Here is a 16,452-nt window from a genome sequence, read left to right as displayed (position 1 = left end):
GATGTCTACCAGCTACTTGTTGCTACTTTGGAAAAACTGTAACATTTGATTAGATAAATATTTTTCTGTTTCCTTCCAAAGTAATGGCTGACTGACCTACATCCAAATCATCACCTGGTGGGAGTTTTGCCAGTGTAAAGCTGCGAGGTTATGCCCTGTTCCAAAGCTACGCAAAAACAAAACTGATTTTATTAATAGCAAGGTGGGAAATTATGACGTTCCTCATAATTCTAATCAAGTATCTTGAGTGTTTAAATTACCGCGTTCTGAAGATGCTTATTTCATATTACCAATTTTACAATGCAAGACAAACAATGGAATCGATGGTTTTCAACAATACGAACAGAATCTAAAACACTCTGCCAGCTGAAAACTCCAGTTCTGTGGGAAATGCATCTGGCACAGAAAAGAAAGAACAGTAGGGCCAATACATAACATTGACACACAGCAGGCAGAGGGTTCCCTTTGTGCAGTGAGACCATCTTAGGAAGAAGTCTGCCCATCATAGCACAGGGGTTTTCTCAGTAGCCAATCAAGGGCATTGCTGAGCACCTGCACCTGGAGCTTAACATGGAAGAGAGGTGGTAGGAAGGCAGCTGGTTTGCTGCAGGGGAGAACAGAGAAGAAGGTGCTTGTGGAAGGCTTGTGCACAACTTGGCAGGTGAGTGCTTGGTGCTACTGGGAGGTCTTGGGGCTGTTGGTTGTTGTATGAATTTTTCATGCTAGTATTGTGGTGTACTTGGTCTTTTTAGTCCTGTGTGGCCTTTTTGTTGCTGAGCAGTGCTGAGGCTGTGTTTTGGGCTGGGGGGAGCTCTTGTCTGTCTCAAAGTGTGCTCTGGGCAGCCCAAATAGCTGTCTTGAAATGTCTACAAACAAAGGTGGTTTTTCACAGTGCTATAGGAAGAAATAAGTGTGTATAGGGTTTCTGCAGTCCCTCTGTGTTATCCTGGCTCTTGAGGATATGGAGAGAAGCCAAAAGCTACAAGTAAAGTTAGTGCTTGGATGGTCAGTGTACTCCTGGTCTGTTATCCCATGGAACTGAGAATGGCTCTAACTGGTGATGCAGGCTGATGCTTTTGCTGAAAGAACCCTCTAAACACATAAATGTCTGAAGCTGTAATTTTTCAGTCAAAAAATGATAGAGGCATCTGGAAGTTTGTTCTGCAGGGTCCCATGTGAACACACAAGTCATCTCTGCAGACATTATGTGTGCCTGCCAATCTATCTGATTGTATATTTACAGGACTCTTTAGCAATGGCAGGGAGGGGGGAAAGAAGAGAGAAGGACCAGTTGGGTTAATCAGTAGAAACAAGTACATGCTCCTTGCTCAAGTGGTGCTTGCTGAAAGAGATTTCCCTTACCCTGTAAGCTCAAAGGTGCCATGTTATAATTTAATTGCTTTCCGTTGAGGTATTTATTTTTCTCTAAAAGATAGATGAAGGTTTAACCCTCCTAGTATTCAAATGAGTATCATCAAGGCTTGATTAGTTTATTTCTGGCAGCAGAATAGCTGAACATTATGCCAATTGCTTTCTGTGGTAGTCTTGTTCATGCATTGTATTTCAATAAGTGTTCTCTGATGTATTCCTCTTGCACAGCCCAATTGACTTTGTAGCCTGCTGACTTCAGAAGAATAAATGCCTTTCCCTTTGTTCACTTGTTGGTCAGGATAAGGCTGGCATTCACAGCAGGACTCAGGAATGCTGCATCTGTTAAGGCTTAACCTAAAACCTACCAGACCTTGTTTCTTTCACCTGTTCTTGTGCATGTCAAAGCCTCATTTTAATGCCCTTCAGTCTGCTCAGACTTTTCCAGGGGAAACTTACAGTACTGCGACAGAGGATTAAGGCAACTCATAATCCCCAAGTTCTAACATTCCTTTTTGTTTGCCTGTTTGTTAAAAATCAGATTTCTACAATAGACTAAACAGACCATCTATCTTGAGTCGTTTTAGGAGCAGTTCTACTTTTCTAAGACTTTTTCCTGCCATATATGGCTTTGTTGTAACAAGACAAAAGCTGCAAAGACCCCAGATGTTTAATGTCTGACATGACATTCTCAGGTTTGCCAGAAAGTGGATCTGCTCCTCAGCAACTGTGCTCGATATTAATTTGCCTCTTGGCCTCACTGTAGCATTAAGCTGTAGAACAATGTGTAATTGGTCTCTAGGCTTGGAGTAGATGGTGTATTTCTAATTGAGCAGAAACTTGCTTTCCTCCTCCACAGGTGTGATTTATACTCACAAAGTGCTTCTAGGCAATAGGCAGGTTTCATGTACAACTACCTACAGGAGATAGAAGTCTCTTATTTAAAAGCACGTGTGTGTTCATTTAGTTGTCAATTATAGCTCTTGTGCTTGAGGCTATGTGATATGAAAATACAGGATATTACTGACAGACCTGCGGGTGCAGTTTGCTGACGACTTAGGCGAGCTTTTCAGAGCCAGCTGGCACAGAAGGTGGCTGCACCTGGAGCTTCTGCACAGCTGAGAGCTGTCTGTGGGGCAGTACCTTCTGTATCTGCTATAGACCAGCACCTGAGGTGGTGCTGAGTGTGAGAAGGGGAAATAATCTGAACTGAATCTAGCAAGGAGAGAAGGGACTGTTTTTGGTTTTGGAGACTGCTATATCGTGGGTTAGGCTTCATCATGCTTCCTCGAACTAGAGGTCTGGTGCCAGGTTATTAGAGCTTATCACCTTGCATCATGATTTATTATTCCTTCCACTAAGGCTTTATCTACAGAAAGTAGTCTGTTCCAAAGTGTGAATCACACCATAGGAACCAGCTTCCTGCATGGAAGTCTTACCAGACAGGATCAGAAAACCTCTGTATCTCTTGGCCTGTGCAATAGTGAGCCTGGCACCATGCAGCCCCTCTTGGGAAGACAGTGCTGTGGGGTTTCATATGGAAAGTCTACACAAACCATGGAAATACAGGAACTCAAGTTATGAAGAAAACTGAATCCAGGTGCTCAGGGCAACACTTGTCACTCTGATTTATAGTAGGCTTCTTGGGGACAATGTGGACGTGAGCCATGGTGTGTGCATCGCAGCCATGGAAGACAGCCTGAATCCTACCACTGCTGACAGTGCTCTCTTTTCTGATTGATCGCTGTGTTTTAAAAGACTTCTAATGGAGATTATGCCAGCAGTCATGAGCACGTTAGTTCTGGCAAACATCTTTTGTTCTGGTAAGTTCTTTCTGGGTGAAAGGCTTTCTTTATTTCAGTAAGCAGCTCATGTATTAAAGGGGAAAAAAAAAAAACAACCAACATACAAAAAAAACCCTCCCAATAGAAACTGTAATTTGGAACTATTTTTGACACATGCTTTCACTGCCAGAGAGCTGGACAGCCTAAATCGGAAGCAAATGGAAAGATGGGGAAGCAGATGAGTGTTTTTTTCTTCAGTTGAATTCTTAAGAATGTAGTAAAAAAACTTCTGCTTCCATCTGTAACGTTCCTTTATTGCCTCATGACAAGCAGTAGCACTACTTAATTAAAACAAACCTACAGAATCATCTGCTTAACTGAACAGAAAGCCAAGTGTGGCTAAGGAGCAAGTTTTCAACCTGCAGCCTTTTATGAGACTTCTAAAAGAGCATGGAATGCCACCGTTGTATTTTTCATGCTCCAAATGAAGTCAGCTGCAGAGGTGTCCTCAAGGATTGAGGCTTTCTCATACCTGCAAATGTACCTGCAGCGATGATGCGCTGCATTGGTATTAGTATTTATTGGTATCCTTACTGCACAGACTCATAGTGAAAGATATGACCTTAAAAGAGTAGAGGTGACTGGACAAAGCAGACCAGAAGTGGGAGGAGAACTAGACACAACTGAAATACTTGCTTAAGGCTGTGATTAAGACCCTGCTGTCAGTCCAGCACATTATTTCTCAGATTGCACAGCTTCCCATATGAGATCTTTTCAAGAAGAAATTGGACTGTCTTCACAATGTGGTAAATAAATGTCCTTAAATTTCAAGTCCTGTTCACAGGAAAGAGTTACTTAAAAGACTAAAGCAGCAAATTTTGTTTTAGAAGATATAGAGATGACACCAGTGTATAACAGTGCTGGCCAAACAGTTACTATTTTCTTAAAGCATGTGCTTAATGTGAGCACAGTATCACTTGTTCATAACTACTGGAATATCTCATGAGGAAACAAATCCTGACACAGTTCTAATGATGAAAATCAAAACAGAAGGAAAACTCTGTATCCCACACTGGCATCCCACCTGCTGAGGTCTGACATCTGAGCATATCTTAGGAGTACCCCACCTGCACCCTTTAACTACAGCCATCTGACTGTGATGTATGGCATATGTGGGTGAATGGGTATTGCAGAACTAGCCAACATGCTGTGACTGGCTTAAGTAGTAATGTCCAGAGATGAAGTGAAAGGCTTGTTTTGGGCAAGGTGGCCCGTTTACCTCTTATCATTGCATAAGGTGTGCATATAGGTATTTATTAAATGAAAGTAATTTCAAATAACAATGTTGTATGTATGCACATGTATATTTCTCATGGATCTGCTTAAAAACAAAGAAAGCATAACCACACCAAATACTGAGAGAAAACACTGCAACTTTTGGCACAGTTCAGGCTCTCAAGGCCTGAAAAGTATTTGCAGAAGGTCAAGGTGCAGGATTTCCGTGGTGCTGCTGCAGCAGCGCTGTGTGCAGTTCTCTCATGGCAGCTTCCCAGCCATGATGTTCCTCAGGGGCAAGAATAGGGAGGCAGGAAGTCCCTAACAGCAGGCTGCAAATGGGATGGCACAGAAATGGCCAGTAATGTTCTATTCTTCAGAGCTGCTGTTCTGCACTGTGCCTCTTGGGACGAAGAGCCTATCCCTTACTAATGTCTTAGAACTGATGTGTCTGTCTACCAGGATAATACCTTCCATTCTGCAGAATGCTGTTCTCTTTAAACTCTAAACGGCTTCTGATGCTGTCTGTGTTTTATAAAGGAAATCACTTTAATATTTCTTGCTGTACTTCTTCCTCTAGACGTGAATGTTTACAAAAGAAAACCCAAACCAAGTAACTATTGAAGTCTATGAGTTGAAAGCATTGAGTTCTCTTCTATATATAGCGTATCCATAGCTGAAGAAAACTATTTTTGTCTGCTCTTTAAGGGGAGGGGGGAAAGGTCTAGCTATATTCTATCGCATGCTGTTCATATAAAATGTTTTCAGCCTAAAAAAATTTTAGAGCAAACCAAGTTTCAAACCAAGTGAATTCAAGCAGATAGCTGTAAAGCTTTCAACAACCAAACTGTTGAGAGTTTTATGAGCTCTGTGATGTCATGTGTGTTTTTATGACTTTCATGGTAAAGAACTGCTTATGTAAGGGTTCATTTCCAAACTCTTTAATAACAGGATCTGTAGAGCAGACAGAACTTATGTGTCACTGATAGTGGTTAAGAATAGTTGTCAGCTCTCCCTAAATTATAAGCCCCGTTAGAAAGTGAAACTATTGCTTTAACCTCTACAGAAATGAGGGAAGAAACAAAGTATTCTCGTAGTAGTTGTTAAATAGAACAGCACACATGCTATCTAAATTTCCTTCAGATGCAGCTATGAGTGAAAAGGAACTCTATAAACATAGAAGAGCTGTAAGAGCTCTCAAGTAGTTGTGGCTGGCTGCGTTGTTTTTTTGGGTTTTTCTTGTATGTCTAGTTGTTTTTTACAGTGTGCAGCCCAAAGTATTTCACATGTAGCTTTCTACCTCCTTGTCATTGGTTGTAGCAATGCTGAGGAAATGAAGCTCTACTCAATACCTTTCATATTTTCATTGAACAGTGGTTCCCCAGTCCCTCTAAACTCCCTTCCTGCACATCACTTGTCTCTGTCTTAAAGCTGCTCAGCTGCTGCTAGGGCAGTACATTCCTACAGTTCTAAAAGGTGAATATACAGAGCTCTAAGCAAAGCAAGAGCAACTGTTACTCCCTTTCTATATATGGATGGACAACTGTGGACAAAACTCCTGTGGGAATGTGGAAGCTGAACAGATGACTTGGTTGCAAGATCACAATAGATGTATTTCATTTCTGTTGCCCCATGAGAATGGGGGAGGGATGCTGTGTGGGGCTGCACCTGGGCAGAGCTGTAATCTCCCTACCTGCTGGATATCTAATCCAAACTTGGCCTCAATCAGGCAGGGCAAAACCACAAAGCTAAGGCGGTCTCTAAAAGAAAAGTGAGTGTTTCCTCTCTGATGGAAAACAAAACCGAGGTGTTGGGATGGCTGCTGACACTGCAAGGGGTGGATTTGCCTCTGGTGCTGGCTGGGTTCAGCTCAGCTGTGTCAGTGGGGCAGTGGCAGGGTGGGTGCAGATGCTGAGTTGGTATTGTGAGGAGCCTGCCATTCCTTTGCTTCATGTTCTTTTCCTTCTGTCTCCCTTGTCTCTCTGCTCTCATCTCGCTGACACGAGTTTTGCTTCTACAAACATCTCTCACCTTCATTGCTTCTTCACTGCAGCTGACAGCTTTTGCTTGCTTCCCAGAGGCAATCTCTGAATCCTCCTACAGTATCTTTTCATTCTGATTTATTAAAATATTTAAGTATGTATTGGCAAACCTGGGAGGGGTTCTGCATACCATTGTTCATCAGAACACTCTTAAAGGGCTAGGCTCCATTTTCCTTTGTTTCCTTTTAGTTAAGCTATGTCTATATAAAGCAGTGTCCTCATTTTCAGTGATGGTCGCAGGTGCTGTTTGGGGAGGAATGAAATTCTGCCTCTGGTCCTGCTGTTCAGACCCAAAGATTTTAACTGAGGTGGTGAGGATATGCTGTTCTTTCTAGCAGATGTTCAGAAATGCACTCTGGAAATAAGAGAGAAGCTGCCGTTACCTGCGAAAGCAACATGTTCTTCTTTTTGGGCAGATACCTGCTTTAGAGTTTGAAGATCAAACTTTCCTTTACTAGATATACTTCATTAATCAGGTTGACAGCCTTTCTCATCTGCAAATGCACTGTTGGGATTGTTTGTTTGCCAGAGCTGGCAGGGTAATTCTGGCAAGGCAAGTCTGTTTCTAATTCCTCTAAGATGACAATATCTTAATCCCAAGTTTCCCTTTTGAAGGGAACGTCATTTACTTTTCATAACAATAGAAGTTGCAAACCCAAGAGTATTTGAAAAGAAATGAGTTAAGAATGAGAAATCAGACCAATGTTGGAAGAGTTGAGGCTTGCAAAAGAGTAGTACATGCTTGCTCAACCTGTGGGCCATGTGTACCCAGCACAGTGCAGCCTGGTCCTCCCCTGCATCCCTGTATGGTGTTGCAGCTCTTCCCCCCTGGGTGTGCACCCATTGCTCAGCAACAAGAAAATGTCAGTGTGAGATCAGTATGATTTTCTTCTGACCTTGTTGGGCTAGATACTAACCAGTTAGAAAGAACCCTAGTTATGTTTGGAAATAGTCCTTATAACTGCAAGAGGTATCTTGGTCTGGAGGATAAACTGATACTGGCTGATTCCCAGCTGAGAGCTGGGAGTGTTCTAAGTTCTCAGGAATCTTATTCAATCCAAAATGTAACGTTTGAATCATGGAATTATGGTGAGCACTGGTATTCATCTGTCTTTGAAAAGATGATTTATTCTTGGCTTTTCTTCAATTCTGTATGACTTGTGTAAAGGAAGTACTTTTTTGTGGAGCAATACCAGCAGTGGCTGTGCTGGATGAATATATGGGTCTCTTTTTTTAGTGGGAGAATGCAGGGGATTGGCAAGAGTGAAACCTCAGCTGTGTCTGCTTTAGATGTACAAAGTGCTGTCATTTCTTCCTTATGTAGGACAATATCTGATATCAACCCTTAAGAACTGACATGGGAATATACTACTTAAATACAAATGCTCCTGGCTAGGAGTTCTCTCTGGCTAGACTTAACCTTAGAAGTTAGCTTCTGATAGAGACCAGGTACAAACACTGATCGAAAATGTCTTTTATTTATTTATTGTGTGTTATTGAGCCTGATGTATTTGAAGGTCATCAGTTAGTGTGAGTTGTTAAGAAGGGTCAAATTGGCATTCTGTGTGGTCTTCACATATATTTACACTTATGAGCTGTTTTATCCTATCCCCAGTTTTGTAACCAAAGTGGTTTTTTCCTCACTGATACTTTATTTTCTAAGAAATCCAGCAGCAATGAGTCACGACTATACTGATAATTTTGGGTCTATGGTTAAACATTTTCTTCAACAATGGAGATCATTAATGAAGAGATGCCTCACTATTTTGATACTTCGAGCTGATGCATCAAAATAGTTCTGACTTGCTTTGAAGTGAACATGAAGGTCGTTCTTAATATCTATCTCCTTGTGCTTTGAGTGTGAGGGGGAAGTCATGCACAAATACACAAGGTTTAAAATTAAACATAGGTAAACAAAAAGCACTGACATTTGCCTGGCATAATGCTACATGGTGCAAAGTTTTTTTTACTGGAAACATCATCTGAGAAATGGCTATCTTTAAAATAAATAACCTCCTCAAAAACTTCACTTTTCAAAGTCCAGGAAACTTGGTTTTCTTTGATCCGCATTTGTCACTGATTTGACAGTGTAAATTAAATGCTCTAGAAGTAAACATAAAACTTCTTGGAGAGGAAACAGTGACACAGTAATAGTGTTAATAAATCTCTTCAAAGAGAGGAAAACTTAAGCTGCTTGGATAAACAAAGTTAATGCCAGAAATAAAATGGTCACTGGTTGTAGAGGTGTTCTGTAACACAAATATTATAAATTAGCAGAAGATTACCTTTCATATTAAACCAGCACTGGCAAGAAGACCAAATGTCTTCATGGTGAAGTCATCTCCAATCTGTTATTATGCTGGCAGATGTTAATGAAACCTGTATCTATACAGAGACAGCTCACTTGGCTTCTCTGTAGGAAGGAGAACTGTAAGTAGCACTGACAGACAGCAGAATCTGCACTGGGAAAGGGATAAATGGAAGGGACCGAGGAACTTTTGTTCTTCCTCAGTCTTTTTTGGTAAAGATGGCTGTAAAAAGCAGAAAACTACTGGCTATTGAGCAGCTCCTGAGCTCAGCTTGGCTTCTCAAGTGAAAGTTTGGGACATGGGTACAAAATTTTGATTATTTCAGTATCTTTGTCCCAGATTTCCATATGATTCCTAGAACTAGACTTCTGCCAGCTTGTAAGATCCCTTCTCATGAGCTAACTGGAAGGAAATTTCTGCAGGTAAGCAGCAGAAAATGTTGCTTTACTTGGATAAGGCTCCAAACCCAGGTCTTGGCCCAGTGTAGCTTCTCTGAGTGCCCTAATACTACCATCTGGATAGAAACTGAATTCTTTCCCACACTCCAAATGTTGTTTAACTCATGCAGGCCACTATTATCCTCAGTCATGCCAGGACATTTTGTGGGAGGCTATATTGCGTGGGCTCAAACAGTGCCGAAATCTATATTAATAGATAAACAGTTCAGTTACTGCTGCTCAGGCCCACAGCCAAGCTCTGTTTAGTTCATTAGAGAAGACAGTAAGTGCTCTTAAGAAGTTAAAGGGCTCCTTTACTTCGTGGACCTGGGAGGGCTTGTCACCAAGTGATACCATAGGTAAAATGAACATAGAAAAGGCTTCTCAGGCAGGCCAGGACTTCAAGAACTTTCTCACCCAGCTGATGTAATCAGGAATCCATCTGATTTACTGTTTTCCTTTTTACCTAAGGTTTTGCTCTACCATCTTTCTTCACCAAGACAAATCAGATGACCTGGCTTGTGAGGGGACATGTATGTAGCTTTATAGGGCATATGCTATGGCCAAAATGTCATATCAAATGGTACCTGCTGTAATTCCAGGCTTATGCAGGGCAGACACAAATGGTCACTGACTGCTGTGACTGGTCACAGCTTCATATTCCTATGCATGAGCAGGCATTAGAAATTCCTGCTCCAAGGTTTGTTTTATCCACAGATTTTTACTAAATTCTGATGAACAATGGCAAATACTTACGCACAACAATAAGACAAGATTCTTTGTCTGCCCACTGTCCCCACCTGAGAGTTAGAATCTGCTTCATCCATGATGACTAGTTCTTCAGAGGCCACATGATTCACTATGCCATCCTCTCAAAAGTGGGAAGAAAATCTTTTGCCTTTTATTTTTTGACAAGTGCAGGAGAGATGTGTTTTACTATGGTGCAAATTGCTTACTGGAGTGCATCAAAGCTACTGAGAAAGGGTATTACTTCATATAACTTCATTTACTATCCACGACTGCTGCTCAGCAGTCTGGTCCACAGATGCACAAACAAGTGGGCTTAGATTTCAATCAAGTGCTTCATGAATGTTGTATTTGTTGTATTCCCACTTGATTTCTACAAAAACAGAAGCCTGAACAGGTTGACCTGTTCAACCAAATAGTCTACTCAGCTTAACAAGAATGAGATTATTTATGGTCTGTACAACAGACGCAGCATGACTGGATTCTTGCCCTCCTGAGGTTTATTTTTTTTACTTGGATGAGGCTCCTAATCTGACAGTCCCCATGCTAAAGACGGGTCTGTATGTAAATCAGCAGCCCGTGTGTTCTCTGGAGGGCAGAGTAACGTGGTCCAAGAGAACTCACCCAGAGAGGCTTTCAGCTCATGGCCTGCCCTGCAGCTGCTGCCCTCTCTTCTGACATGTCTTTCACCTGCCCTGTCCTGGCAGAGAAGTTGGACATATGCTTTGCCACAGCTTGCAATTTCACCCAAGAAGCCCTGTAAGAGGGTTTGGAGTATGGGATTCTGACTCACTCTACTTCGTATCTGTCCTTCTCATTTAAAACAGCTTTGCTTTTTTCTCATTTGTTTTTCAGCAGTGGGGAGAGCCCTTTGTTAAACAGGTGGTAGTAAGCACTTAATTACAGAAGCATTTAGTAGAGTCTGCAGCTTCCAGTAAAAATAGTCTTTCCTTTCTCTCTTCCATACTTACAGCATGCTATTACCTACTGCTTCTGCCTGCTTTCCTGAAGCCCAGCAGATATTGTTCCATATGTGACTTGGGTTTTGTTTGTTTTTTTTTTTTCATGTAAAAGCAAAATGGTCTTTTCTTAAATTGAAACCCTTCCTATTGAAAGACACAGGAGCTCCCTGGGGCAAGTAGACTTTGTCATGATTTAATAAATAAATATTTGTTCAAATGTCCAGCAGGATATTGCAAAAAGAACTACAATGTGCCTACTTGCACTCAAGCTTGTTACCAATGCCACCAATAACTTTGCAGGTTGCTAAATATCTCACAGTACACTATCAAATTAACGTTGTATTTACAAGACTATATTGGCTTTCAAATGGCGTTTAGCTCTGTAAAACACTGCTAAAATATGCAAGAGGCTCAGAGGATGAATATCACAAAAGTACAGGCAGTTCACACAGCAAATAATTTTCAGGAAAAAATATATATATCTATTTGCTAAGCATTGAGATGCAAAGAACATTACAGCTCCAGGGGAAAAAAATATTCATGTCTGTTGGGGCTATTTTACAGCGCTAAATAATGTTTAAATCTGTTGTTGTTTTTACTAAGCACATATTTATTCCTCAGGGTAGAGTTCAGAGAAATTATCAAATATTTTAGAATGCATTAATGTTTTTTGTGCCAGCAGTCGCAGGGTGAGATCTTGGCCCTATTGAAGACTATAAGACTCCCACTGTCTTTATGGATGCAAGCCTGGTGATAAGGGTGTTTTCATCTTGTTCTCCTTGGCATCACACAAAGCTGTAGCCTCCACAGTGCTAATGTTCCAAGAAATCCTATCGCCAATTTAGAGCTCTACTTGGAGCACAAGCTGCTCTCTTTCCTAGGCCAAATTTCTCTTGACTTCAGTGGGAGGAAAGCCACAGAAGGCACCAGCAACAGTCTACTCTGCAGGATATATTAAGCTTAATGAAAGCAATCGGTATTGTTTCAGAGACCTAGCTTCTAGTTACCGTATGTTAATTGCGTAGCATAACAGTTCCATTAAACAAACACAGAAACCTCTGTTCTGACCTGGTAGCTTGTAGAAAGGCTTAAATCAATATTGTATATAAAACCTGTTTGGCTGAATTCCTGCTGTTTCAGCTGAGGGACTGAGGGCATTGCGCACCAAATGAAGGTTTACTGCCTTTCCCTCGCAAGGAAAATTCCTAAATCCACTGCTAAAGCACTGCTGTAGGAGATGACCTGGATTTTTGTGAAATGCTGGTCTGAAAGGTGACACGGCGGATCATACCTTCACGTGGTAGGCTGCTGTGAGAGAACTGGGGGGAAAAATGCATTGTTCTCCTGAAGGACTTCAAAAGAAAAAGGAGAGGGGAAAAAAAAGAAAAAACCCAACAAACAAAACCCTCATGCTTCTCAATAGGTGGACAGGGAAAAAAATGGGAACGGTGTCCTATTTTAAGATTACTTGCTCAGCTTCCAGAAGCTTATCTATAGGACAAGAAAAGGCGTATGACTTGTAGTGTATACAATAAAATTCAAGTAACTTCACTTGAAGGTAGTGCTAAAAGAATGTTTCTTTTTTGGAACTGCAAAGACCTGTTCAGTGCTTTCAGCAGGGTTCTATCTCATGGGTAATTTTAAGTGTGTGCATATCTATGTACATATAAATATAATTCCTGATTATATGGATAACTCAATGCAAAGCAGTGATGGATGAGCATAAGCAGGCTGGGCTGGTGGAAGTTGAGGCTGTGGAGCTGGATGCTCTGGTGTGCTGAGCTGTGGTTTCTGTTGTTTTTAAGTGGAGCTAACATCTTGAGCTACTCACATATAAGGAGCTTTTTGCCAGCACTAAAGAAATATAAAGATGCTATCATGACAACACATTTAGAATACAGAAAAACTACTTCTGCTTCCTTGGAGACTCGGCTTTAAGTGAGCTATTAAAGGAAACGAGGCTGCTGGGATCTAAGTGCAAGCTTCCAGCTGGCTCTTGGTTGCTGAGCACGTGTGACAGATGGTAGGGGCACAAGGAGAAGACCCCTGCCCTGCTCACACCCCTGAGCCTCAGTGATAGGGGAGCAGTGCTGCTCCACCAGGACAGAGCAGAGGGCTGAGTACTGCAGGAGGAGCAGACCCTGAAACGGGTTTAAACATCTGTGTTGCACCAGCAGTGATGTATTGCATTGGGTTTGAACAAGTGAACAACTTGAAAACTGGATGGTGGTTGTAAGAGATTGCAGCTGTGCATGCTGGAGTTATTGCTGTATGTACTTGGAGCACCACAAGGGCTGCTAAAAGAGTACAAGCTAAATGGTCTCTTTTGGCATGAAACCCTAGCTGTCCTGAGATCAGTGGCCACAATTGGGCTGTTCCCAGGGCTTCAACCCAAATTATTTCTCCATGGCACTCTGCTTCCCTGCAGTCTGCAGGCACAGTGCCCCTGGCCACTGGGTGTGTGGGGTATATGGTACAGTGACTGAAGGCTGTGCTGCAGCCTCTCTGCTTCTGTGCCTGCAGCAGTGACTGACAGCAGGACACCCACGGCCAGCGAGGTACTGTGCTGCACATATGGCACTGTACAGAGAAAGACCAAATGAGATGCAGGGGGGAAAAATCAGGAGAGGATGGGGGGATACAAACAGCAAGCGATAAGACTTCTATGTAGGAAAAGTGATTGCAGCTAGTTGAGTGAAAACTTTGTGTTTTTGTCTTTATTCCAATTTTATTCTACTGCATAGGTATCTACCATTTATGGTCAAAATGCCAGGTGGTTCTTCTCTTATACAGTAATAAGAAGTGTAGAGGGGCATGATGAACATCAGCTCTTGGCAGCTAGTAAGTGATGACATAAAATGCACTTATGGCAATCTCTAAGTATAGTTACTTTTAATTTATTTAAAAGAAAAATCTATTTGCTGCAGGAGTATGATGTTGGCTTCAGGCTACGCTATGTTAATTCCTGTATAAACATAATGCTTGTAACTTCAGGCACTGCTCTGTGTATCTGGATGAAACCAGCACAACTGTTGGTGTGATCTCTGGTAACTTCAGCTTAACAGAGCTTTATGTCTATAAGGAGCTGTAGCACCTGTTACCAGTCTTACTAAAAATCTGGGGGAAGAAACAGGAAAATACAAAGCATCTTGTCGCAGGTAGATGCTCCTAATAGATAAAACTGGATCAGACTGAAGGTTATAGAGGCTAGAAGAGATGACAACTATTTATCTTATGGCTTCATAAGGTTGTTCATTCCTTCTGCACTAACAGGATTGTTTAGAGATTTCAGATCTTGTTGAATTCTAAAGCAGACTGTGGTGAAAATGTGATTTTCATATGCTACTTCATAATGTAACCCAGTAACTTTGTCTATGATGATCCCTATTCCACTCGCACATGCTAGTCTAACACTGCTTTAATGCCCTCACAGGAGGTACTCGTACCTGCATGGCAGGCAGCTGAGGGGATGCAGGTCTGCCTGCACCTTGGTCAGCCTCCCCCAGCACCTCCTGGTACCTCACCACAACCCACAGCCCGGGGCGGGTGGTCCTGAGCCCACGGCTGTGCACCAGCAGCGGGTAGAGCCGGTTCCCTTCTGTAGTGCTGCACTTCATACAAGTTTGTCTTCGTTTCTCTGCTCGCAGAGAGCACCCTTTGATTATGCCCCGTCTGTTTGTTGTCCTGCACGGGACATGAGAATGCAGAGATTCGGAAAAGCAGGAGGGTTTATTATTATTATTTTCCTCTTCCTTCTGCCTCATCTGAGAACGATGCGGGCTGCAGTGCAGCAGCATTTGCGTGCTCTTTTGGTAAAAAGTTAGGGCTTGCAAACCGAAGCGGTGCGGTCCGGGGCAGACTAACCTCCTGCAAGAGGGAGCCCGAGCAGTCCCAGACAACTTTCCCCCTCTGGATATAAAGCACAACGGCTCAGATTAGCGCCGGCGCTGCTCATGTAACCGGCTGTCACGCCACGCGTGGCCGTAAGTCTCCCCTTCCACGGGCGGGCAACGGCCGGGACAGAGAGCGGCCGGGCTCTTCCCGCTCCCGCACAGCCCGTGTGTGGGCAGACGGAGTTCCCGCCGTCCCGAGCCCCGCGGGCCGATCCCTCAGGCGGGACGGCGGCGGTCCTTCCCCACGCTGAGCATCGGCAGCTTTCAGTCAGCCCCAGCGTCACCGCGGTCCTCTTACCTGCAGGTGAGACCAACTCGCCTTCGCTGAGCTCCCCGGAGTCCGAGTCCATGCTGCAGGTATCGGCGGGGCAGGGAACCGAGGGCGCGGCTCAGGAGCTCCCGGAGCCGGGGAGCGAGCGACGAGCAGCGCCTGCCGCCTCCTCCTCTGCTCCCCGCCCGGCCGCCGCAGGCAGCAGCTCCGTGCCATTGGCTGCCGGGGCGAGGGGACGGCCGGGCTCCGGGGAGGGGCTGGGATGGGAGGAGGCAGCGGGGGCGCGGCGGAGGAGCGGTCTGCCTCCCCGTTACACAAGTTTGGGGCCGTCCGGCTGTGGCCTCAGTGAGGTGGGCCGAGGGCTGTCCGACAGCTGCAGCTTCCCCCTCAGCTGGGCCCTGGGCTCCAAACGGGACCCGACTGACAGCGCTCTGTCCTGCTTGCCGCCGTGACTTGTCTTTCCCCTTTCTGTACTTGCGGGCATCCCCCAGCTTTCAGTCACTGCTTTCCCTTCGCTGCTCCTTCCTCTTAACGATCCCTGTTTCATCTTCTTTGCAATCGGTAAAAGGAGAACAGGCCAGCAGAGATGTACCACTTCCCATTGCTCAGCAAGTGCCCAGCAGAGTACTGGAGGGGTGAATGTGGCAGCTGTTGGTGGGCTGTTCGCCAGCACCATTTGGTGAATGAAGGCTATGTTGAAAGGTTGCTTTGAACTCTGAGTACGAAAGCTGTAGTTCAGATGTGGTGAGCTTTGAATCTGCGTGTGTGAGGTTACCTGTTGTCATCAGGCTGTGCCCTGATGTTCTTGGTAAACATGGAGGCTTTTCTCTATCTTGTGTGTACCATGACAGAAGTTTTTCTAGGCTGAACCAAGAGGCCCTGCCAAGTTTGTTTCAGTGACTATGGTTATTCTGTGCTGTGCAGGTGTGAGAATGGCAGTTTAGTTCTCATTAAATGAGAGCCATTTAATGGAACCAGACTTTGCTTTATAGCTGCGGGTGAATCCTGGTATGCTCCTTGGCCATCTCATCTGTCTGAGCTTGAGGAAGCAACAGACCTGGAGCTTCCTGGCCCTGGAATATACACACTTGGTATCCTGAATTTTGCAGGATTTAACTGCATGAAAGGCTCGTTTCCATTTGTTTATTATTTTACAACTTTTGAAGATGATCTTCAGTGTTCAGTGAGAAGTAGAAAACAGTTTGGCAAGTTGCTGTCAGATTCTGGGCCTGTGGTATTATGAGAGCGCCTTTGTTTTCACTCCCATGGAAACAAATTTTGACTTTTGTTTGTAATTGCTTTCGTTAAACTGTAAGTGGTATTGCCAACACTGCTGATTGTAGTGCAGGAAGTTAGTATGAGGA

General features: G+C 43.5%; 1 protein-coding gene across 1 annotated transcript in view; it reads right to left on the bottom strand.

The window, feature by feature from the left end:
* TNFAIP8L3 (TNF alpha induced protein 8 like 3) overlaps positions 1–15,312 on the bottom strand; it is a 39,241-nt gene extending 23,929 nt beyond the window's left edge. The window contains exon 1 of the mRNA XM_072345873.1: positions 15,116–15,312. Coding sequence (XP_072201974.1) covers positions 15,116–15,167 — 52 coding nt within the window. The 5' untranslated portion in view covers positions 15,168–15,312. The remainder of the gene's footprint in view (positions 1–15,115) is intronic.
* Positions 15,313–16,452: the final 1,140 nt, after the last annotated feature.

This window comes from Excalfactoria chinensis, chromosome 10 (genome assembly GCF_039878825.1).
Source record: "Excalfactoria chinensis isolate bCotChi1 chromosome 10, bCotChi1.hap2, whole genome shotgun sequence".
Taxonomy (NCBI): domain Eukaryota; kingdom Metazoa; phylum Chordata; class Aves; order Galliformes; family Phasianidae; genus Excalfactoria; species Excalfactoria chinensis.
Note: the sequence above shows the minus strand (reverse complement) of the source record. Positions and strands in the feature narration are given on the sequence as shown.